Source organism: Pygocentrus nattereri, chromosome 26, assembly GCF_015220715.1.
Source record: "Pygocentrus nattereri isolate fPygNat1 chromosome 26, fPygNat1.pri, whole genome shotgun sequence".
NCBI lineage: Eukaryota > Metazoa > Chordata > Actinopteri > Characiformes > Serrasalmidae > Pygocentrus > Pygocentrus nattereri.
In genome coordinates, this window is record NC_051236.1 from 10699470 (window position 1) to 10725177 (window position 25708).

At 40.7% G+C, this 25708-nt stretch overlaps 1 protein-coding gene across 3 annotated transcripts in view; it reads right to left on the minus strand.

Annotated features, from left to right (window-relative positions):
• cbfa2t2 (CBFA2/RUNX1 partner transcriptional co-repressor 2) overlaps positions 1 to 24559 on the minus strand; it is a 36408-nt gene extending 11849 nt beyond the window's left edge. The window contains exons 1-4 of one of the 3 annotated variants that reach the window (XM_017705240.2): positions 24266 to 24559; positions 2320 to 2463; positions 1282 to 1523; positions 1104 to 1193 (exon numbers count right to left, since the gene is read on the minus strand). In XM_017705240.2, the coding sequence (XP_017560729.1) occupies positions 1104 to 1193; positions 1282 to 1523; positions 2320 to 2463; positions 24266 to 24293 (504 nt within the window). In that variant the 5' untranslated portion in view covers positions 24294 to 24559. Of the gene's footprint in view, positions 1 to 1103; positions 1194 to 1281; positions 1524 to 2319; positions 2464 to 11900; positions 12308 to 24265 lie in introns of those variants that run through there. The other 2 variants (XM_017705242.2, XM_017705241.2) reach the window with 2 other exon arrangements.
• Between the last annotated feature and the right edge of the window lie 1149 nt (positions 24560 to 25708).

Below are 25708 nucleotides of genomic sequence, written 5' to 3' on the forward strand. Positions count from 1 at the left end.
TGACTTCAACTTCTAATGGTTAAAGGTGAGACTGCTTTAACTCTGACCTGGCCTTAACCTAGCCTTGCAAACACCCCTAGTCAGTTAAACATTTCTAGATGTATTTTCTTTTTTCCCCTTTAATTAAGACCATACTGTGCATAATCACCCCCCACTTCCCTTCTCTCGCTCTTCTGCCACTACACATGCTGCTTGTCATTTAGACAGAATTTTTTTTCCATGGCGGGCCAATGCTCTGGACGCCCGTGTTAATCTAAGCTGGAGTCCATATGTCGCGCAGGCCTATAAAAGGAGCTGGAACGCTTTATAGCTGTGTTTCACACTTCCGAACGCTCAGGATCCGTCTTTGAGTACCATTCATGGGGATGACAGAAGTCTCAGGAACACACAGACATAAATCAAAGAAACTTGAGATGAAATCTCCCCTCTCTCTTTTGCAGGCAAATGGAACTTCACCCTACCCCATGGTATCTTAAGATAAAGCTCAATCTTTAACCATAACGAAGCCAGACACAAATGAAATTGGGTGCAACATCCAAACAAAACCATTCCGTTTGAGGAAGTTTTAAGTCCAGTTCTGGAACTTAAGCCTTCTTTGGTTTCCCCCTGAGCATAAAGCCATTATTCTCAAATCCTTCTGCCTTGCCTAGCTTCATACTGCTGATTAAAAAAAAAAAAAAAAAAAACCAAAAAAACGTTGCCTGACTTCAAATGCTACAAAAGCATCAACAGCTCCTCGAGTTTTTTTTTTTTATCCACAGGATTAATCGTCTGTTCTCAAGGACTCATTCGGGGCCACTGCTGACAGTTTTCACAAGGTTTTATCTTTGGTCACGCTGAGATATAGAGGACACTAAGTAGAGTGGAGACAGATGGCTTCAAACAATATTATTCAGATTTGGCTTCCAGGACATGGATGCTGTGCGCTTTTCCACTGTCAACAGGCTGCACTCCAGAGCTATGACTTTCAAATGACAGAGTGTGAGGAAAAAAAAAGTATGGAGACACACATACATGGAACACATGGAAAGCAGCAAAACTACAGAGCAAATATGAGCAAAGAAGAAAAATGGTTGAAAAAAGAAGCACTGATTGATATTTACCTTTAAAAAAGGGATGACAAATGGCCTCAAGGGGAAATTAGTGGCTTCCTGGAGCCTGGAATGGAACTCCTCAATAGTGACTGTGGAATTCTGTTGAGAAGAAATGACCTGATGCACTTTTCTAAAGTTAAAGAAAAAATGTGTTCATTCACACTTAAAACAAGTACACAGTACATACCACTAGGGCCAGGACAAGGCTCCGGACACTCTCTCCGATTTCAGGTGAGATATCATTGCCAAACTGCTGCAGCGTGGTGAGGAACCGCTTCAGTTTACTAAGCTGCCTGGCACCACATGTGGCTGGAAGCTGCTGATTGGCCAAAGAGGAGGAAGAGGACGAGGATGGTCCATTGCTGTAGCGCTGAGGTGGGGATGGGACAGCGTTGAGGGTGGGTGGGGAATGGTTCATCCCATTGGTCACTGCAGAATGAAATTGTCATTGAGCCTTGGAAAAATATCGACCAACCAATAGTGTTTTAAAACATACACCATTTATAATTAATATAAATTATTATTGGTGTTGGATTAATATATTACAATGTCTCAATTCGATACAATTTTCAATACAACAAAAAAGGGGACAAAATGTTCATAAAATGTTAATGTTTCTGTTTTGTGTTTTAGAGCATTCAATATTATAGAAGTACAGTGCCACTCTGCAACAGCGTGATACTGTATGCTATGATATAATCAAATACAGAACAATGGTGTACTGTTATCTCCCTATTATTATCATCATCACTATTACCATTATTAATTTAGTTGTTGTAAAATAAGTATTATTAGTATTCATTTACAGCATAACGTCGCTGTCTGAACAAAACCTTGTATGTCCATTTTGGTAGTGTTGGTAGTGTTTTGGACCAACAGAAATGGTCCAAAAAGACATGGAATACAATCTTGTTACACAAACTTACATTGGGTTTTTGCTTCTCCTGTGAACTCTTTGGAGACACATTTGGTGTCAAGTTATAAAAGCTTAAATGTGCTAATTTACCCTGGTAATAACATTTTTATAAACCTTTTATTTTAAATTAGAACACTACAGAGGCTTTCTTTCCACAACTTCTTTAAACTCCGGCAGATGTGAGTATGCTGACAAACTGTGGAACACGCGCAGGTGTGCTCTAGAGAAACTGTGTGCTTAGCAACAGATGGGAAACAGGGGAGAGCTGCATGCCAGCTCTTTAATATGCTCTGAGTGTCTAACACTCACAGGCTGTTGAAGAGAAGGCAGCAGGCCGGGGCCCGCTGGGGTTGACTGAGGGTAGAGGGGGCATGGCGGACACGGCCGGTCTGGAATGAGTCTTTACATCCACTGGAGAACCGGGCATGGCAGGAACCTTCTTCTCTCCACTGTCTGAAAGAGAGAGAGAGAGAGAGAGAGAAATGAGTGATTATTTTGTGTGTTCATTATGTTCAGACTTTAATGTTTCACTGTAAACTCTTTTTTCCTTGTTTTGTGGAGTATCATATTTATTCTAATATAAATACCACCACAGGGAAAGATAAAGCTTCATAAGCTCCAGTTTAGATCTTATCCAGTAGAAATATAAAACTCCCACATCCACCATCAGTCTTGGATTGGCCCATTTCACAGAAAAACATATTTCTTTGCTGACTGTTTTTGTTATGCCACTAAAACCAATGCATATCCACCTATACAGCAGTTTAGCCCTGCCTGTTCATGCTGCAGCTACAAAAAGTGTTTCAGCCCGACTTAAAGATCTGTCCAAATTGGGATACTCTGACGATGCCACAAATACTGAGACTTATAAAATGATTTAAAGATACACTGCAATGGTATCATCTTTTGGGAATCATTCATCAAATGAATCCTAATAAAACAGGTTACAAAGTAGGATGGATCAGATAGTTTGAGCTCAAAGTCAAGCTAGTCCATTCCTAGTAACATTCCTACTCGGCAATCTTCATTTTGGGCTTAAGTATTCTCACTGGCTGAGCTGATTCTCTGAGAAAGTGTTCTTTGTGAAATACCCCAGATCAAACTTCAAATTAAGCCTTGAAGAAATACTTCATCACACAGTTGTTCATAACACGTTTGCAAATAACACTGCTAATAATAAGTGAAAATAATTTTTACTACACCTTTGCCCTCATCTCTCAGGACCATAGCATAAACAACAAAAATTGAGGGTCTTTGAGGAACTCCTCTCCCATAGCTGGTGAACACCAGATGTCTTCTGCTCTTTCTTAAGAACCGTGGAGGCCCCACAGCTGAGGTGCAAATGAACTAGGCTTTGTCCCAGCAAAGAATGGACCATCACTGAGCCCTTGGTAAGAAAAGGGCGGTTAGGCTATTTCACGCTCGCTAACTAGCCTTCACAAAAGCCATTGAGGGCTCTGCGCATACTTTCTGCCTTTGAATGGACCACCAGGCTCAGCAGTCGTAGATTAGAGGAACTATTGTTCTAGAAAAGAGCCGTGAGAGGAGCTATCAGCTCCATTCCGAGTATATCAGATGACTGAAAATGCTTTTAGAATAGCCGCTAATAGACAAGCACGGATCGAGCTGTCAGAGGTCATGAAACGCTTCTTATGAGACAACATTTCAGAGATTGATGGGCTTTTCTTTGTGAAAAGGCCATTTTGTTCAATGTTTATTCATTGGGACTAATGGGGTGAATGCACGTCTATGAAAGGGATCAACCAAGTATGGTTCTAAAAAGAGGACTGTCTGCTTTGCATTGGAGAGTAAAACAATTTTAATGCAATTGTCAGCTCCTCACCCATATGTTTTACTCCAGACCAAGTGAACAAAGATAACTCAATGAATGATCATGGCATGCATGATTAGAAAAGTAAGCCTCAGTGAATAATAAGGACTAGTCTATTGTAACAAACAAGAGAGCAGCCAAATAAAATCGTCTTAACCCAGTGAACTGAACCACCACAGTCACAGGTGTGACACATATTTAAACACAAACACGCTCTGCCCAGAGTCCGCAAGGCAAAACACTTCACACCTGAGCCCTGCTTTCAGTCTTTCAAACTGTCCCTCAGCTCCTAAGTCTGTCCATCTTAACGCCTGACTGGAAATAGTGTATTTATTTTTTCTTCCATTTGCCCACCTGTTTTCTTCCCAGGAGGCAGGAAGGAAAGAAAAGAGGAAGGAGAGAGAGAAAGAGAGAGAGAGCGAGAGAGAGACGAGTGAAAGGGATTGGGAGTATGGATGCCAAGTGGTTTGGTTATGTGCCACACCATAGGACACATATGCACCCTCCCTTTCTCCTCATTCTGTTACAAGAAATCTCTCCAGAATCTCAAATGCACTGTAATAGATGGTCTATACATATATACACTATACACACTATTCCAGGGGTGCCCAAATTCATCATGGAGGTGTGCAAAAGACAAAAAGACAAAACAGTATACACATATATTGAAGGTAGGAAGGTTTCAAATCAAGTATTTAAAATAAATATATTTGACTCTACTTTTAATGTACGTCAATGGAACCAGACCCCCCCTGAGAAAGACTGAGAAATGATAAAAATGGATATACAAGATTTTGCTCAGACAGCATCGTTATACTACTTTAGTTCACTTTACTTTCTATTAGGGATGCACAATCATATCGGAGTCATATCGGTTTCGGCAGATAATTGCTTAACAAATCTGATATTTGATGACACTTATTGAACTTCAGGAAGCAGAATGTTTAAGTGGCTGGGCTACTGCATTAAAATGTCTGCATTTTATTCTTTTTGCTGCGTTTATAACTCTACAGAAATAAAGGTTATATTCCTTGGAAATGCTTATTTAGTCCCTACATTTTAGAAATGTTTATGTATCAAAATTGGTAGCCATGTGTATAAAAAAGATCAGATATCATCCGCCCACAATTCTTCTTGGTAAAACTGAAAGTCGCCCAGCAGGAAATATCGTTGCTGTGCACCTGAGACTGACACATTTGGGAGACGAGCGAGCATGCCATATTAAACACACACACACACACACACACACACACACACACACACACACACACACACACACACACACACACACAAGGAGCAGCTGGGTTATGTGTCCATCAGGGCAGTGAGGTGTGCTGAACAACAGGCAGGAACACAGACTGCTGTTAACACAGTCTAGCTTTATCTGCTCCGGCTCAATATTGATTCAACAACAACAAACAGAGAAAAGTACTGCTTTCTCTGAACACCAACTGTTCCTCTACTGCATGTACGAGTACTCATTACTGTATGAGAGAGAGCGCGAGAGAGCGCGAGAGAGAGGGAGAGAGAGGGAGAGAAATTAGAAAGAAACAGAAATTAGAAAATAACAGAGAAGCTGAGAAGCACTAACAAAGAGAAACAGAAAAAAGAGAAAGAATAAAGAAAAAGAAGACAAAGGCAACAGTAAAGAATAGAAAAAGCAGAGGAAGAGAGACAGAGAAACAAAAAGAACAGAAACCAAGAAGAAAGTTAGAAGGAGGCAGAGCGAGACAGAGATAGAAAGACTTTGAGATAGAGAGCATCTGCATTATTTTCACTAGAGCTGTGTGAATTGCTATGGTTGAGCATCGTTTTCACATCACAGCCCTCTGCAGGATCAGTATCGGCTCTAGTGTGCTGTGTGTGCTGTGAAGTACATGAAGATTGTGGAGTGATGATGCAAACGCTGCTGAAACGAAAAAGCTCCACATTAGAGAGCTTTAAGCGAGATTGTGGCCAGAACACTCGGGTTTGTGGAGCAGCACTTTTATAGGCGCAGGTGTGCACTTTTGTTATGCAAACCAACAGGCCTGCTTTCACCTGTCTTTTGTTATTTAAATCCACTTGTTTAGCTTTGTCAGTGCTCTGAGGGAGGATGAGCCCACAGGCACATCTGCACATCAGGTCATGAATTGCAAAGTTATAGTTGCTATTAATGCATAGAGTTTTCCAGACGACATGTGATTGCCCATGTGACCTCAAAGCGAAAACTCCTGCCCTCACATGTCCTTATTATAATTATAGTTTTTAAAAATAGAACCATTTTAAATCATTATAATTAAAATCACATCACATATCGTCACTGGTGGAATAAACCATGCTATCTCCAAAATGGTAACTTATAGGATGAGAAAAACAAACAAACAAACAAACAAACTTAGCTTTTGAATGGCTCTTATATATAATAATAATAAAAGAGTTTGATGTATTAAACATGATGTATTAAACATGTCATTCTCTCCCCATTTACTTACATGTGCCCCTATTCAGCCTACAGCAGTTCAGCCCTGTCCATTCACATAGACATTATAAGGACATTATAAGTGTTATAAGTCTGGAGTGCATTTTAAATAAGATATTAAAACAATACAGGACAGCCAATAAGAGTAGAGGTCATTTACATATATCAGTCTTATTGACACAGTGCCACAGTCTGTTTAGTTCTAAGGTTGGAAAAATGAACGAGGGCTGCTTTGGATATATAAAACTGCTTAAATGTGGATCTCGGGGGAAAAATACATGTAGGATATGGGGCCTTTAAGGTGAGATTATATAATGAGATTTAAGACATTTTGGGGTAATTGCAGAGACAAGGTCTTGCTCCAACAGCAACAACATATTTAGGCTGTTAAATAATCTACTACATCTACTACATCCATAAAAATGCCCAAAACTCATTTGCCCACAACTCACTGAAAGCAGGTGCTTTTTTCTCCAAACCAGCTATCAAAGCTCAATGGGACATAAAAGCACAGGCTCACAGTGCACTGCAGAGCGTAACCAAGTCCATCAGCATGAATATGTGAATGAATAAGTATAGATATTTACTCCCCCTGACACTGGCTAAAGAGCTTAACATTGGCACAACTCACACAAAGAGCTTATTTAAAAAGGCCCGCTCCGCCTTTGTTTAAAATGATATACGAATTTCCATTAAAAGCACTTGAGCGTTTCCAGACTGGAAAATCATTTAAACACATGACGACAAAAGAGTGAAAAGCCTTGTACCGCCTCTGGGCACCCAGCACACACACAAACCCCACATGGGGGGTGGGCAGGGGGTTCAAAACAGAGCCTGGAGCCACTGATACAAAGGGGTTAAGCTATCACTTCTTTAGGAGAGTGAGTGTGTTCTGCCCATCCCCCTTTCTCCTGCATTGCTACCATATGGACCTAATGGGGCAGCATGCTGGCAGCTGGAGCCTCCAACAGTCACCTGTGTCCCTGCAGAAGGAGGGAGGGAGGGTTGGGGGGGAGAGAGAGAGAGAGAGAGAGAGAGAGAGAGAGAGAGAGAGAGAGAGAGAGAGAGAGAGAGAGAGAGAGAGAGAGAGAGAGAGAGAGAGAGAGAGAGAGAGAGAGAGAGAGAGAGAGAGAGAGAGAGAGAGAGAGAGAGAGAGAGAGAGAGAGAGACAAAGGCGAGGAAAACAAAGGCTGCACCTGGTGCCTGTCAGTCCACACACACACTGACAATGCACACACATCTGTTCCTCTCCAGCAATGTTGGCGGCCATGTATGTGTGTGAGCTCTGCAACAGGTTGCGCTCTCGCTCTCTCTCTCTCTCTCTCTCTCTCTCAACTAGTTTGGCCTTACACATTACACTAAAGCACAGTCAGTCAATCTTGACCGCCCCTCTTATCAACATTATTCAAATGACCTTTATCTATAGCCTGTAAATACTCAGGGCTTCATCAGAGCTCTTCTATAACAAAATCACAAGAGCAATCTGCATGGCATTCTAATAGCAGCGGATTTCTATAGAAACACTGACATTGTCTCTGTTGCATGTGTGCTTATGACTCCACTATGACCCCTAAACAAACTGCAGTAAACATACAGAAGAAACAAAAATATGGCAAAAATATAACGCTACAATACCTTAAGACAGTTTCAGAATATGCATCACCATATTTCATTTTATGTAAGATTTAAAGAGTCTGAAAAGTGTGGCAGTGCCACATTGAAAATAAATAAGGATGCACTGATATGGGATAAATTCTAATGATACTTTTTATGCCTATATCTGCTGATGCAGATTGATTAACATTTATAAAATGTAGAAATGTAGCTCTACATATATCTGGATTAGCATTACAGAAAAATATCACATAAAAATTTGTAAAATTGTGCAGTACCTGAGCACTGCCTCAATGTCCTGCTCTTCCAGAATATCCACAATATGCTCGGGAAATCATAAATATCACCACACTGCCCACCCCTGTTTCAAAACACTTCACCTGCTGATGAAAGAACAACTCATGCTGATTTGACCCATTTAAAATAATAAATTAAATTCTATATTACTTTAATATGCAAAAACATAGGATTACTTAGCTGCAGTATTACACGAGTGAGTAGTGTCACATGTATGTGTGTGCGATGTGTAAAAGTACATAAAAAACATTACGTCCAAAAGAAAAGCCCAGAATAAGTTTCTCTCTCCACTGGATCAGTGTCGTCTCTCTAAGTGACTGGCTCTCTCATCAGTCACTCAGTGGCTCTGACAGATACTAAATAAGACACAAACTTTAACACAAAATTTAATTAAGCCTTCATTTGCCCACATATCTCTATAATATAGTGCATTCACTGGATTATACATCTAATCAACAGTGAATATATGTACATATTCATATATTTATCTTTTGCTCTTACTTCTTTTGGCTCATTTTCTGTTCGAAATTGCTACATAGAACTATTACACAGAATCATTTCTATATTTTATTCTATTTAATTTTATTTGCTCCTTATTCATTACGGCATTTTCGCTTGATTATTTGTCTGTATACCTTGTTACATTTACCAAGACAAATACCTCAGAGCCCCACACTCCTCACGTAGTTCTGTTTTATAGCTGGAGTTGTCCGTTTACCAGGTGTCCTCAGTTCACTACTCATGACAGAAAAGCGTGCGTGTGCTTGAGTAATTCAAGAACAGGTGTGAAACATGCCATTGACTATGACGTTAATCTTCTCATGTGACAGTCATTGTGGACACATATTTGATCTTTGACACGGCCTAATTTAGCTGAGAAACACAACCTATAAATCTAATTGGGAGAAAAATTCTCTTCATTCTTGAAAATTCCCCCCTTTTCATACTAATCCACTGCATGTATGTGTCCTCTGTCCCAAGCAGATATAATAGACTAATAAACACTTTTTGTGTATCCATTAACATGAATAACTCAAGACAGTCCTATAAAAGGGAGATGGCTTCATTGGGTCCTTCACACAGTGCCTGTGAACGTTAGGTCAAGCCCTGGTTCTTTCGGCCTAATTGTGGGGCCCAGGAGAAGATTAACTGACTGTGGTGATCCCAGGGGTCTCTGGTGGATGATGTGGGTTAGACTGTGGTTTGGGGTCAGTGATCACACCGCTGTGGTTACTAGGCGTGGTTATTTGAATATATGGACACAAAAATTAATCTTAGTATTCATTTACTTAAAGTAATATTCAGATCAACATATTACATTTTGTACATTGTCATTTTTAAATACGTTTTTACTGATTGTGTGAAGAATCGCAGAGAATGTAAGCTGATGTCTCATGTCCAATAAACCTAAATATTTCAATATATGAAATGTCTTGTTCCAGAACACATTATAGACCACTTTCAGGAGTTTTCTTTTTTCACCATATACATTATTGTGAACGCAAATATCAATTCTGTATTGTGAATAATACCACCTTCATTAGAGAATCATTACGCCATGAAACTTCATATTCAAAAAGATGACAATTTGCATCATTTGTTGTTATCATTCTATAGGTCAACTAATAGTATATTAAAATCACATAAACCTACAATACAACCCAGTGATGAGGTATGGTCCACCTCTTATTCTAGCTACACTAAACACAATGTTTAACATGCCATATTTTCATTTTTTATCTATTCTCACTGGGCTACTTGAAAACCACTGGCGTCCCAGTTCAGATATTCTAATAGCAATAACTGTTAAAAGGCCCATCCCTATATCAGAGAATATGCCTGATGCCCCTTTAAACCCTGCTGACCCAGAGAGGACCAGGGCCATAATGGCAAGTCGAGGGAGTGACCGGGACAATAGCCTTATTGAGCGGCGCACACACACAAGCTTCGTAAAGCGGCTGTTTCAGAGCTAATCGGTTGGATCAATAGCTGTTCTGATGACATGACAACAGTTATTGCAGCTCCAGCTTGCACAACTAATCCGGTACTTCCTGCTGGCTATGCTGGTCAACAGCTGGCCCATGTGTGTTTGTGTCCACATGTGCCTCAAAGAGAGAATTATTAATATATTTCTCCCAAGAAAATACAGATATCACTTTCAGATTAATGTCATAAGCTTTGGAGAATGTGCTTTATGTAAACTGTAAAACACACACACTCACACACACACACTCACACACACACACACACACACACACACACACACACACACACACACACTGCAAGAAAACGTCTTCTTTTCTCTCCCTCATGGAAGGCTGATAAACGGTGGCTATCCATTATACACAGTCCAAACCTCTGTAAATTTACAGCAAAGCAGACAGCCAGTCTGCAGGGAAAATAACACACACACACACACACACACACACACACGGCTGTCAGTCTGACAGTATGCAGTGGGTTCTGGTATATGTCTGTCAGGGCTTGCCTGGAGATTGTGTTTGCTAAGATTACGCAGGCCTGCAGTGACAAGCAGTCTGCAACAAACACAGCCCTGAGCACTTTCCCAGCTCAATGCAGCACCACATCCAGCAAAAGTCTGAATATTACACGTTACTAAATACTACAGCTAAGGGAAATGCTCAGAATTGGTTATTGGGGTCCTAATGCAATAAATCTGATCAATAAATCATAATTTGCTGCTGTAATAACAAAGTATTACATATTATGTAATATTACATCTTACTTATATGTTGTTTTTGCATTACATAGCATCTGCATGGATTCTGATGGGGCTAAATACAGTTTTGCCATGGTTGGATGTATTCAAGTGCTTTCACTTAAAATCTATTCCATTCCAATCCATATCTGTATGGGCATTTTAATCACTTTTGCAAATGAAATATTAAATGAAAACAATGAAAATTTTGCCAAGAAGAAACTATTTTAAATTGTTATGGATCAAAAAAAAAAAAAAAAACAAACGCTGTTTATTTAGCATAGCATAATTCTTCTATTCCATTTCATCCCCTTCCACTGACTCTGCAAGGCATCTTACCACAATCCCACTTTCACTTAAGAGATGCTACATGTTCACTTTGTTACTTTGAGACACCACAGCTTGCAAAATACATTCAAAACATTTACTGCTTTTATTTAGTCGCAAGGTAAGACAGAGCTCCGGTTAGTGTGATAGAGCGATGCTGGATCACATGGATACAGGGAATGAGGGTCATGAGGGTCAGTGGTAGAGGAAAATCTCTAACCCTTAGACTTCCTCAGCATGGCATTCTTCTTTGCTGGTTTCAAGCATGTACCACATGAATTATCAAACATCAAGAGCATCCCATACAACACCATATTCAGTCAAAAATACTGGCATGACAGATAAAACATGACTGTTCTGTTGGGGCTGTTAATGTTTACTCAAAGTAAAAGTTTAAATGTAGTCACCATGAGGTCAACATTTTCTGTATCCAGATGTAATCAAAGCAGGCTATTCTGACAGAAGACAGTTGTGATATAAGAATGATTGCAATTTAGCACCATGGAAGCAACGTAAACATCAGCATTTCTCATTTTCCTCAGCGCTTAAAGAGAAAGACATTATAAATAAACAAGGTTGCTGGGTTTAGTTTAAAAGCAAAAATGTAGAAATAAAAGCCAAAGGCACAGTGCACACCTCACCTCACCTCCTCTATAGGATGGTCTGCTTTGCGTTCTGCCTTATTCCAAAAAAAATAAAAATAAAACGAGCAAGTCCTACACACTGGGGTCGTTCCAAGGCTCCTTTTTTCCCCTCGTGCCCTCGTTCCTCTCCTTCATATGTGGGGCATGTGTGTGTAAGCCCCCCACATATGTGAGCAGAGTTCCTCTCACAGCCGGAGAAACCCAGATGGAGCCCAGATGGTTGAAAAGCTCCAGCAAGACTTCTTTATTTCTCTCTCTCTCTCTTTCTCTCTCTCAGCTTCTAGCCCACTCCATTCCTGTCTCTCCACTTTCTTTCATTCTTCTGTCCCCCTGCTATCTTGCCTTCTCTCCTCTCTTAATGATCTCAGTTGCTCTCTCGCACACAAACACACAGACACACAGACACAGACTCTTTCCCCCTCTTTCACGGGGCTCACTCAGAGAGTGTTTCCTGCTGGGATAGTGACACGCCCACTTAGTGGCTCCTGGCCAATCAGCTGATAATCTATTTAATGTATTTAGTGAGGCGGGCCAGTGATTAACATAACTAATTGTTCTGGCACTAAAAGGTCAAACAAAGTATGTGCCAGTTGCAGGGAGGAGGGGAGGGAGGTGGAAAAAAGACCCAAATAATAAGAGCCAATTCATTAGAGCGCCTGATCTTTATTACTGAGTTTTACTGTTTAACCCTTTAAACTGCAAGGGTTTGCATGCAGGCCTACACTTCAATCTTATCACTTTATAGGTAGTAAGTCTGTATTGGTATTAGTTTCATAATACTGAAAAATACTCAGTTACTCTCTTTCTACTTATTTATTTTTTATTAAAATGTATTTTTTAACCAAAACCCATCAGTTTCAGGGGTAAGATGGTTTAGAAAGAATATAATAATTTCATCATGCTGTTTCACAAACATCACCTTATGAAAAAACAATCTATTCAACTAAAGTCAAAATAGTAAGCCTTTTGAGTTCATTATTTTGCCACCATTTTGCTAACAGCAAATGAAATATTTTCCAAATACCAAAACCAAAAATACAACTTCATACCTAAAAGGCATTTTCATGTTACGTGATATGCATCTTGATATTCAGTTTTTCTGAGATTTGACAGACAAAAAAAAAAAAAACTATACAAATAGGCTGACAATGATTTTTTATTCAACCCTGTTTTTCACTGTGTAGCAGTAAATCCAATCAAAAAGACTAATTTTGCTCATTTTTTACCAAAACATGCATTTTGATTTTTCAAAATGATTCAGTTGTTGGGATGTAAATAAAGCCATTCAGAGAGGTTTCATGTGAAAAAGAGCATATACAGACTCAGATTTCTTTAAAACGGTGGCAAGAGAAAGCAGGAATGACAGTCACACAGGGTCAAAGAGAAGCAGACCACAAGGTGCTGGATGTCTCCCTTGATGAGGTGCAAACTAACCGCTAAATACTGCAAGTGCACTCAGCATCTGTGAACCTCCTTAATGACTTTGATGGATACACACCTTCAGTGACGTACTACAGTATGTGGGTGAGTGTATATGTGTGCGTGTGCTACTTTAGAGCAACAGCTCTGTTTCACCAGGTGCACATCTCTATTTCAGCAGGTGCACAGAGTGCATTCAGTTGATGATTTAGAGAGCTGGAGTAATCAGAGAGAGATCATCTGCCTGAGTTCACACGCTCCCTCTCTGTCCCCATCTACTTTTAGCAGAACAAAGTAACGAACAACAGCTAGAGAGAGAGAGAGAGATAGAGAGAGACGTACCACAATCCTCTATTCACAAATTTCACTCTATTCCACCACGACCATTTTAGGATGCATGTGTGTGCACAATATCCGCAGAAACAGCTGTGCAGCTGATCTTCACTCTTCACACAGCTGCACATGGGAAGTGCTTCTCTTCCCAGGCTGAGATGAGCCATGATGAAACTGACCCACTCACGGGACAGCACACACTCCCATGTGGATTATTTTATTGTGGTGTTTTTTTCTTACGCAGTTCCACATACTTGATTACTCACAACTCTCCAAATCCAATCGATGCAGGTATCGAAGTTTTTCATATGCATTTATGCTTATGCATGAACATTTTTTGTAATATAGAAAGTGGAATGTAAACAACCTGAATTAGCATTATGAAAAAAATTGTTTTTCAAGGATTACAAATGCAGTAAAATGCAGATATTGTAGCATACAATTTGATTAATTCCTTTTTTACAATTTGATTGATTCCTTTTTTCTCTCTGATTTTCGATCCATTTTTCTATTGCCATCAGCCCAATACAGATATCTGCGATCAATTCTTTGCGATCTGTAGCCTGCATCGAAGTATGTGTTTATGTTAAAAAAAAAGAAAAAGAAAAAGAAAAAGAGAAGCAGTTCAATTCATGCTCAAGTTGCCACAGGTAGGATGACTCAGGTTTCTCAGGGTGGATCGGCAATACAGGAGGTGGAATCTCCAGCCAAAACAAAGCCATCTTTGTTTATTTCTGCAGACTTCAACATGACCATCATTCAGCCTGCAGCTCATTTTGATCTGCACTCCTCACCAGGCTTGATTATTGGTACATACACTAGGGAGGCAGACAGTCAATTTCAATGTGAGTGAGCACTGAGGCACATCATGGTTTTATTTAGGATGTTGGTTAACACAAAAGAGTCTCACAACTATGACACTGTTTCAAAAAGGGCCCGGTTTCAAGCTCAGTTATGACTGTAGAGCCTTAGCGACTCTTTGACTTGAAACTGAGAGCGAAAGCTTAGAAATATGCACTGGATTCCATTCAAAAATGATAAACATGTCTACCTATCAGCAGAGCCGGAGAAAATTCCCTTTTATAGAATGAGTGTTGGCCATTTAGTACGCATTTATAGAATACTTGGAGAACGTGCTACAGACTCTCATGCACAATAGAGAAAAACAAGCAAAGGTAGACAGACATTCCAGTTTTACCTATCCAAAACCTCTATCCTCCCTGCCAAAATAACCTCTTTCCAACCACATACCCCGCCTCCCCTCCTCTCCCTCTCTCTCCGGGTTTGGAGTGGCATTCCTTCTCTCTGCTCTCGGCTCCAGTATGTCTGGCCATGCTGCACGCCTGGGAGCCATTAGTTTAAGTAAAGCCCGACGCACCCTGCCCACCCCCACCACACACACACACACACACACAGAGGTTATGTGTGGAAGGAACGTGTTTGTGTTGCATTACTGTGTATATGAGACTGATTTCAGAGAGAAAGCATATGCAGTGACTTGTGTGACTGTGTGCTGTTGACATGTAGCTGAGGTAAATACAGTATTGTGCAAAATTCAGAGACCACCCTTCATTTATTTAACATTCAGTCAAAGTGGCCATTAAGCACAAGTTATTCATTTTCCAGCATCATTATCAAAAGCAGAAAACACTCCTACCAGGAAATTACACAGAAGTCTCAACAACTAAATATAAAATCAACTTTGTTTATTCAATGTGTCCAATATTTACCTTTATTACAGCCACCATAATAACTTGTTTTCATTTCTTAAAGCAAACAGGGATACTTTTCCACACCTCCAAAGTTCAGTCTTAGAAATTGGTTTCTCACAATCCAAGTAATCCCTAACATTCAATGATGTTGAGGTCTGGGCTCTCTGAGAACCAACAGCCTCTTCATTCGGTTTGCAAATGTTCTTCTTTGTCTATTTCCTTTTCTCAGTGAGGGCTCCTTGATACATCTACACATCTTTCTGATGAGGACAGTCATGGTGGTCTACCAGGTCTTGCATTGTTATAGCCATTCTCTATTTCCATTAATAATTTTTTGGCCTTCCTCTTCCTTACGTATGTGGATTATCTCAGAAAGACCTCTTGAGAAGCTTTTAATTGGGAATTTAAATCAACAAAAAGTGATCTCTGATTTTTACATAGTATTTACACATGGGTGTACAGGCATGTGTGTGTGTATTTTAGGGAGTTGTACATGAGTCTGCACTTAAAATTTGAGAGGTGGGTCACAAGCTCACTTGGCTCATCATCCCAAAGTTTCCACAGCCTGCAGCCAAGAGCACAGATGGAGCACGCACACACACACACACACAAACACACACACACACACACACACACACACTTTCCTGTCATACTGTCTTAATTACTACCAAATAATAAGCTATTTCTCATTGTTACAATAAAAAAAAAACATGTTTGCTTTTCTTAATGACTTTGCTGCTTTGTGTTGTTTGTCCCTCTTTGCCAACTGTACCTCTGTTCATCTCAGCATTCATCTCGAGCTCATAAACCAGCTGAGCTGTGAGGGAAAAGCCAACAGTAATACAGGGTGGGCAGAATCAGTAATACATATTTATTACTGTAGTTCAAAGGACAAAAGAGTTACATAAAATTTCAATATTAAATAATGAAATTATTACTGAAACTGCATCATATCCTTCATATTCAGCACTTACTAAAACCATCTAGCTGTAAAACAAAATCTTGCAAGGAATTAGGATAACAGGAACGCATTACTACTTTTATACATTATTATACATATATTATAAAGAGAGAGAGAGAGAGAGAGAGAGAGAGAGAGAGAGAGAGAGAGAGAGAGAGAGAGAGAGAGAGAGAGAGAGAGAGAGAGAGAGAGAACAATAATAATCAAATCAAACGCTCAAGCAGTCTCACTAATATCTATATAACCACTGAGATGTGACTATGCACAGAAAAGAATGAGACATTAAATAATTATTAAATAACAGAGAGAAAAAGACACAGACAGAAAGAAAAAAGAGAAAAGACTGAAACACAAAGAGAGAGAAAAAAGAAAAGCAGAGAAAAGAGAAAGGTGGAGAGGGAAACAGAGAGAGAGAGGAGAGAGAGAGAAAAAAACAAATGAGAAAAAGATAAACATAGCAGGGGAGACAGAAACAGACAGAACAAAGAAAAGCAGGGAAGAGAGAAAGAAAAAAAGATACACACAGAGAAAAAAAATGAATGAGAAAAAGACAGATAAATAAAAACAGAACAGCAGAGAGAGAAACAGATAGAAACAAGAAAAAAAGAGACAATGAAAAAGAACCTTAGCAGGAAAGACATAAGGGTAGAGAGAAACTGAAAGAGAAAAAGAAAGACTATCATAAAGAAGAAGAGGTCATAAGCTTCAAGTGGAGTTAGCACTGGACTTTAAGGACAGAACAGTCTGGACAGCATCTCCACTCCACAAGCACAAAGAGCAGTATTGTGAAAGGGAGGAAGGCAACGAGAGAGAGAGAGAGAGAGAGAGAGAGAGAGAGAGAGAGAGAGAGAGAGAGAGAGAGAGAGAGAGAGAGAGAGAGAGAGAGAGAGAGAGAGAGAGAGAGAGAGAGAGAGAGAGAGAGAGAGAGAGAGAGAGAGAGAGAGAGAGAGAGAGAGAGAGAGCTCTTCAAAGCTCACTTTTGAGTATCCCTGTTTACTCAAAAGCGACCATTTTGATATAGCCAGTCTTCAAAGAACACAGTTACGCCATCTCTCCCTCTCTGTTTCTCTCACCTGCAGTTTATCCTTTAATCCATCTCCCTGCCTCTTGTTGGCCTCGGGGCAGGAGAGGCAGCTGTGTTATTACCCCCCCACACATACATATACATACACACACACACACACACACACACACACACACACCTGTGCAGTGCAGGTGGCTCAGCTGTGATGTGTGTTCAGAGCACCTGGCTGTAAGGAGAGACACTGAGAGTGGGATAACATGCCTTTCCTCAGGTTGAACTGCAGGATCTGTTCTGGCTTGTCAAGAGCACAGTTCCCCCACAATCCCTCAGGCACACACAACACACAAACAGCCACAAAGCACAGGTAGCAGGACGTAAACACAAACAGGCCTATACAATGACATTTGAGGACTGGGACACAAGGGGGAGAAAACCAAAAGCATGAACTGTAATTTACACACACACACACACACACACACACACACACACACACACACACACACACACACAATATATAATTTTTTTTTTTCCAAAAAATTAATTCGGTTCAGTAAGAGTGAAATCGGTCATGGTGTAACGTGATTTTCGAAGGCACTGAACCTTCAACTGCCCAGAGCATTCGTTGTTTGTACCACAACACTGGATGATCTCCGAACTCACGTTATTGAGCATATTGGGCGTCACTGTACTCATTGCTCTTTCAGAGTATGGGCTGAATTTGACTATGGCGTTACATTACGTTAAATTACATAAGAAACTTTATGCTCATTTAAACAATTTACAACCTACTGCATTGATCTGTAACGATTTACAAGTGAAATCATTTTGAAATCGGATTAATCTTTTTGATCATTATATATATATAAATAAAAACATTAACATGGAGATACGAAACAAAGTTTTGTTCATATACAACATGAACATGTAGCCTATAGCATCCTATCAGTCTGAACTTGAGTTTGAGAAGGAGGTGTGTATCTGCACCACACACAAGAACACACACACACACACACACTCAGACTCTGTCAGCACGCAGTGAGAGTTCTCACAGTCTAGAGTGAAGAATTTTTTGCTTTTTTTTTTTTTAAATAATCCATCGGCCGTTGACAGCCACAGAACAGCTGGCTTTCCCATCGAAGACAGGGAGTGAGAGAGGGACACAGACGGGGGGAGGGAAAAACAAGAGAGAGGGACAGTGAGGGAGAGCACAGGCGAGAGAGAGAGAGAGAGAGAGAGAGAGAGAGAGAGAGAGGACTGACAGGTTTAGAGAAGTCCACAGTGATGACGTGGGGGACCATTTCAGTGTGGGTTTTGTGTGAAGCTGTGGGCTCGAGCTGGATGAAGGTGATGAGTGTGTGTGTTTTAATAGGAGAAGCTTAATGTGGTGATAAGCCTCTTTCACAACTCCTTGAGCACTCCCCCTATGACAGTCTACTCAACTGGCTAGCGGCTTTGTCCTTTCTTCAGAGTCCCACTGAAGCAGATAAAAACGGGGGGTGGGTTGGGGGGCAGCTTGAGAGAAAACGAAAAAAAAAGAAAGAAAGAAAAAGTGAGAGAGAGAGAGAGAGAGAGAGAGAGAGAGAGAGAGAGAGAGAGAGAGAGAGAGAGAGAGAGAGAGAGAGAGAGAGAGAGAGAGAGAGAGAGAGAGAGAGAGAGAAGGAGGGCTCTTCAAAGCTCACTTTTGCCACCACTGATAGTCAGCTACTCACTGAACTGGAGTAGATTTCATATACAGTTTGTAGCAGCCCTTGAACCAATCACAATGCACTACTCTTAAACTCTTGAACAAAGTACTCATCTCTGGTCCTGCAGGGCCAGTGTCCACTACAGTTAATAATAAGAAGCCGAGGAGCTTATTTTTCGAAAAAGGAAGAAGACATCTACATAAACACATAAAAGTAAAGCATTTATAACAGCGAAAAAGCAAAACTGTCTCCCCTGTCATAATGAAAAAAAAAGTGAATGGAGAGGTCCAGATTGGGCAGATGATGACCATGATGCTGGATGGCCACTATTATTGAAAATGTCAGTTGGCCTTTACATTATGTGATAGAAATTAGAATTACTCAGAACAAAATGTCCCTACATTTATTACATTCAGACGCAATGTTGATCCTTCTCCTGTAAAGGTACCATTCTGCAGACAGGAGGTTCTGTTACTAGAGTGCCTATATTTTGACTATATGCAAGATATTCATCCTTCATATATTACATTTTATGCAGCACAGCTATTGGCTGAATGGCTAAAATAAAGACATCAATCTTCTCACAATATGGAAACTAGCAAAGAAATCTTCATTCTAAGGCTATGACTATAAATCAACTAATATCTAAACTACTTTCTCAAGCCAAAGAGCGGAGCTAATGCTAGCTCAGTGTTAAGCTGCATCCAGGAGATGCTACTGCTTGGGAACAAAGGCTAGCTCAGCATATGAACGACTTTAAAAAAGACAGGAGGCAGCAATCAGCATAAAAGACAAGCTCATATCCGTGACTTTAAACTACACACACAGGCCTGACTCCAGGAGGTCCAGTCCCTCTAATAGCCCCCGTCTCCAGCAGACTGCCGTTCTGGGCAATAGGCGCTGGCGGAGGAGCTGCCACATCTGGATCCCATCTTCCCCAGCCTGTCCACACAGCGCCGCACAACAAGAAACATCTGGCGGAGCTGATGTCAATTACTGCATCACGTTTCCCTTCGTGGATAATCTGTTCTTAAACTCTCTCTCACAGAAACACACGAAAGCACATCAGTTGCACAGTTGCTAATCAAAGAATTACAACAGTCATCCTCTTGTGTGCCCATGAACATCAGTCCTAAATGGACTTACCTAATCACATACGTTCTTTTGTTTTGCTCTTTTATCAGCACACCTACTACACACAAGAGGCTACAACAGCGATGGATCCAGCCAATAGCTCATTTTCTTTCTCTTTATGTAGCGGAAAAGGCCATAAAAGACACAGCCAAACGTCCAGGTGCTCAAGTTTGGCATCACATAACCAGCATTACTTATTTTCATTATACATTTTGGACAAACCCCCACATAAAACTGGTCCAGCAACTTCCAAGCTCCTGAAAGGCTTCAGTCAGAGATGCACAGTATATTGCTTGTGCATAATTACGGCAATTGTCCTGTGCAATATTGATACTGCAGGAGGCAGCAATATACAAATATGCCTCTGCCCAATCACTTAATCTTTTGTTGCATCCTTAATAAAGATGTCCTAGTCTGATACCAGAGGCCTAATCTCTGCATTCAGAGGGGTTATCTGAATGTCCGTATATATTAAGATTGTTCAACGTGGCAGTCAAAAGGTCTCTTCCTGACATCTCATAGCAGAGGATCACTTTTTACCAATGCATATTGTGCTGCACACGCCAGACCTGCTCTGAAGTTCAGGATTTCTGCTCAGAAACAATTCTTTGACCAATCAAGGTGGGTGAGTATCTAAGCAACGAGGGTCAGCCTTCCAATAGTTTAGGTAACTTTTTTTACTTTGTGAAATCAAACACTTAGCCCTCTATTTCATGACGTTGCCTCAGGGCAACAAACTCATTTTCCTCACTTTACAATAACATTAGATATATTTAAAGACAACGGTAGGGTTAATAATAAATAAAGGCGTTTGAGTAAGTCAATAAAAAGCATGTACTTGGTACACACTATCTCTTAGCAGGCACATTTAAACCTCTTTTCTAATGTTCAGTATCAATTTTCTTTGTTATGAGAATTTGCAGAACTTATGTTTGTTGCCTTGAAGCAACACTGTGCTATAATAGAATGGATTTAGTCAGTCACAAGCCAGGTCTCACCACTTCAGAGAACATGGCTTTCCATTGCCACACAAGGCAACATACTACATAAATACACACATACAGAATATATAGTAATTATTAATCCAATAAGCATTAAGGCAGTGGCAACATCTTTTTCCTAATGATCGCTTTACTTTCTACATAATTAAGCCACTCAAATCCTCATGTTTCACATGACTGATTATTCCTCATAAACGCCACGCTTTCATGTGCACACGCACAAGGATTAATCACGGCCTTAATACCTAAACTTGGGATTACAGAGAAAGTTGTTAACCTATGTTGTGGAATGAGTTAACTGTGATTGTGTTTGTTAGGTTCTGCAAAACTGAAACTTAAGTCATCAATCCTGTCCAAGTTGAACATGCTGCATGAAACAGGCCCCAGGTATTGAGATCATGATGAAACTGCTGAATCAAATACCAGAGAGAAAACACTGAAGTGCTTGAATTAAAGATACTTAACTTTAAAGAAATTCAGATCAGTTTCAATATCGGCCCATTCTCACGGTTTCAGTATTGATATCCATTTTGGAAAAGGAAAAAAAATTATGTTGTACCATGTCTATTTCAGAACAATCACAAACGTTCCTGGATGAGTTCTGTTGGGAATTTTGTTGAATCCCCGCATTCATCTAAAAACCGTAAATAATTATGGTCAAAATCATGCAGATCAGTCTTTCACAGCTATGTAGTTAACATGTGCAAAGCGCAACAAAATTGCAAGTGGTCCAGTAAAATCGCAATATGATATTTTGTCCATATGGTGCAGCCCTGGCTGAAGGAAAGTGAGACAAGCCATAATTTCATTTTCAGTGGAACCTTTCCAATCCAAATGCTTTCTTAGTCAAACACTGAGGCTTAAACTCAGAGAAACTAGCCTCTAGTGGCACAAACACAGCCACATATGTACATATATATGAAGGCCTGTAGTGTGCTGGTTGGCCTGATAACTGCAGACTTGGGGCGAAAGGGGAGAAACTGCGGAGTCAAATCCAGCCAAGCCTCTCCTGGCCCGGGGCTTCCTTAAACGCTTACAGCTGCTGGTGCTGGAGGGAGATCCAGAACCCCCTGTCTCACTCACACTCTCTCTCTCCCCCTCTCTCTCTGACATGCACAAACTCTCCCACGCGACCAAAGTGCCGGCCTGCCAGAGTTGGAGCCCCCCAGCAGCAAGAGCCAAAACCAATTAGAGCTCTAATTCAAACCTGAAGGGCCTCTTTGTGTGCTGTTTCCTTTCTTCAAGTCAGAGGAAAGGAATCTGACTCACTCACTCTCTCTCTCTCTCTCTCTCTCTCTCACACACACACACCTAAAATGAAAGGGGAAAACTATCCCACTGTCCAAGTGGCCACACATATATCCAATTGAATCTAACTGAAAGACGCAAAACAGCAACAAAGAAGAGGATGAGAGAACAAACATTTTAGCACAACTTAATGTGCTGCAAGATTCTGGGAAAAAGATGATGAAACTGTGCTCACACACTGATCCACACATGTACACAGCCTATTTGGTGCCATTGTGCATGTGGGTATTTAATATAGCTGTAAAGCTCAATAATCATTATCCACTGAGAGTTGTGGGGCATATCGCTGCCCTCTAGTGGTGCAGGCAGTCAAAACACCAATTCATTATCATCAGCATCACTGCCTGCATCAGCCTGCATGGACCACATTTGTTATTTACCCTGAGGACAACCCCCTGGGGTTAAACAATGCCCTGTCTCAGCCCCCAGGCCTTGTGAGCAGGGTTTTCTGGCAATGATACCCCTCAAGACAGACGCACACACACACATATACACACAGAACGAGGCCTCCTGCAGTTCTGTTCTTCAGCAGCGGTAAGGTCCAGATGGTGTGAAACTTTGCCGAGTGGATTAGCTCCAAATCCTCCAGCATGAGAAGAGAACGGGGAAGAGGGAGCCAACCCCCCTCGGATCACTTCTCACAGGCCAGACTGGACATGGTTCAGAGGGCTACAGGCACCTCAGTAGCAAGGACAGCCACACTGGTACAGCCTTAGCAGACTGTACACTGACCAGCAATGACATCTGAGTGTAGTTTATATCAAGCACAAATGCACAGTTCAAGAGCTCAAAACTGTATATTTCATATACAAAGCATGGCCGATACGGCAAAAATCTAATACCAAAATACTTCCAAGACATTTTCACAGCTCGGTTCGGCTTTATGAGCTGATAAGTTGGAACACTGAAAAAGAGAACCAGTCAAGGCACATAAAAGAAAAAAAAAAAGAAAAAACTATGAATACAGTCATTTTCATTCAACGTTTAACATACTGCACTGAACTGAATCCAGTTAATGTTAAATGCATGTTACTAACTAGCCTATAGTAACATAACGATGAGGATAAAGATCATTTTGCCCAGTTCTGCAGAGAATAGATCCAGATACTATGGGATCATACAGTCATACAGGATCATATGTTAGGTGACATGTCACACACCATGAACGATAAAGCAATCTAATTCAGCTTCCCCCTAAACACGACTTTGGTCATGTTATCAGCTTATCTGCGGTATTTTCTGCTGCTCTTTTAGAAAGAATTCACTAGTAAGCACCAGCTGAACGCTTAATAAGCCAGAGTTTTCTAAATTACCTGAAGGTCCAGAAAACCTGAACTCATTCTAATGTCAAAAACAGCAGATGAATGATATATACATGATGTTTTGTGCTTATATTGCATATTATAAACAGGTGAACTATGATAAAGAACGCAGCCTAGACATTTTGAATCTAGAACAATCAGCACAACAGCAATGTAATTACCTCACTGGCCCATCTTTAGCCTGTTTGCTAAGCGTGCTGTGAGTTAAAAGGGAGATGTGACTGTAAAACAACAACACTGTGTGGAAAAAAAAATAAATAAAATTCATTCCCCCACAATAAGCACATACCACATTTACCTAGTTATTCTGTTTTTAAACAGTGTTTAACACGGCATGACGACTGTAGAGAGCAGCTCGGCCAGTGACAGCACAGAGCTTCTCTCTCAGTGAATCAAGAGCAGCAGATTTATCTCCTGAGGAACCAGCGTTAACACAGAACTATTAAAAGTAAAGGCAGCTTACACTGAAAAGTGCCCGGAATCCCAACCATACTCCGTGGCGGACTTCGGTCACCAAAGCTGGTTAAAAACGATGGTTCGGCCACGTCGTGAGGTGCTGGAACTGGACGGAACCGCGACTCTCACTGCAAGCTGCGGTGCTATCGCTGAGAGAAAGCGTTTAACACTGAAATGAGGCTGAGAGAGCAGAGACGGGGGAGAGCAGCTCCATCAGCCCGCCCTCGGCAGCCCTGCAGGGGGGGCGGAGCTTGCGGTGAGTGACAGGGCGCGTTTAACACGAGAGTTCAAAGCGAGAAGGGATGAAACGAAGGCGATGATGGAGGAAAGACGAGGCTGCCGCTCACTAATTACCTCCCAACATCAGCGAAGACGTGAGTCAGCGCGTGTCTCCACGTGTGGCAAGTCACTTCGTAATTAGAGAGAGCCGAGACCACCTGTTCCCAATTAGGCTTAAGAGCTTTTCCTCCCTCTTACTCTCCTCGCTTTAGGAATAGGCAAGCAAACAACTAGCAGCTTTATTTATTTATTTAGCTATTTATTTATTTATTTATCCACTTATTTACTTACTTGTTTTTGCTCTTCAGTCTTTGTCACACCCTCTCAGAAATAAAGGATACTAATCTGTCACTGGGGCAGTGCCCCTCTGGGTGGACCCCCCCCCCCCAGGGTACATCTCAGTACCTTCAGTCAGGGAACATAATTGTACCATAGTCCACTGAAACCTCTGTACTTTGGAGGGAGCGTTTACATTGTTTGTACCTGCACAGAACCTGTGTCTGTGACAGTGGGGGACTTGGGAACGCGGGAGCACGCAAGGAAACAATCAGAAAATTCAAATGCTTTCATTTTTCTGTCCTTCAGTTTTTTGTCATGAGCTTTGGGGTATTTATTTATTTATTTATTTATTTGCTTTTCTGTTTCTGTCACAAAACTTAGGGATATGCAGTCGATATTTTGCTCAGTTATTTCCCCTTCTGTCTTTGTCATTAATGCTTTTGGAAACCTGTTGATTTATTGATACATTATTTATTCATGCCCATCTATCTCTGTGGCAATATTTAAAAAAAAAAAATGCCGCTTCAGTTACATTCATTTGAAATGCCAGGGCCAGTTTCCCCAATGTGGACTAAGCCTAGTCTTGGATGAAAGTTTTTAATGCCTGTGGTGACCATTTTGAGTGAAAGCTGAGGCTTAATCTAAGAAACTGGCCCTTAAATTGATTTATTTTTCATCATTATAGCCTGCAGCGTCACCTGAAGGAAGGTTTTTACCCCCAAATGTGTTTAGCCTTGGGCAGTGGAAATGTACAGGCTGTATTTTGATACTTGGCACCTTGAAGTGTTGAAATATGAAATAAAGCAAGTTTTACTAATTAAAACATTTGGGGTATTATCTGTCATGGTGGACATCTACTGTTCTCGAGTCACATGTCCATGCTCACACACTC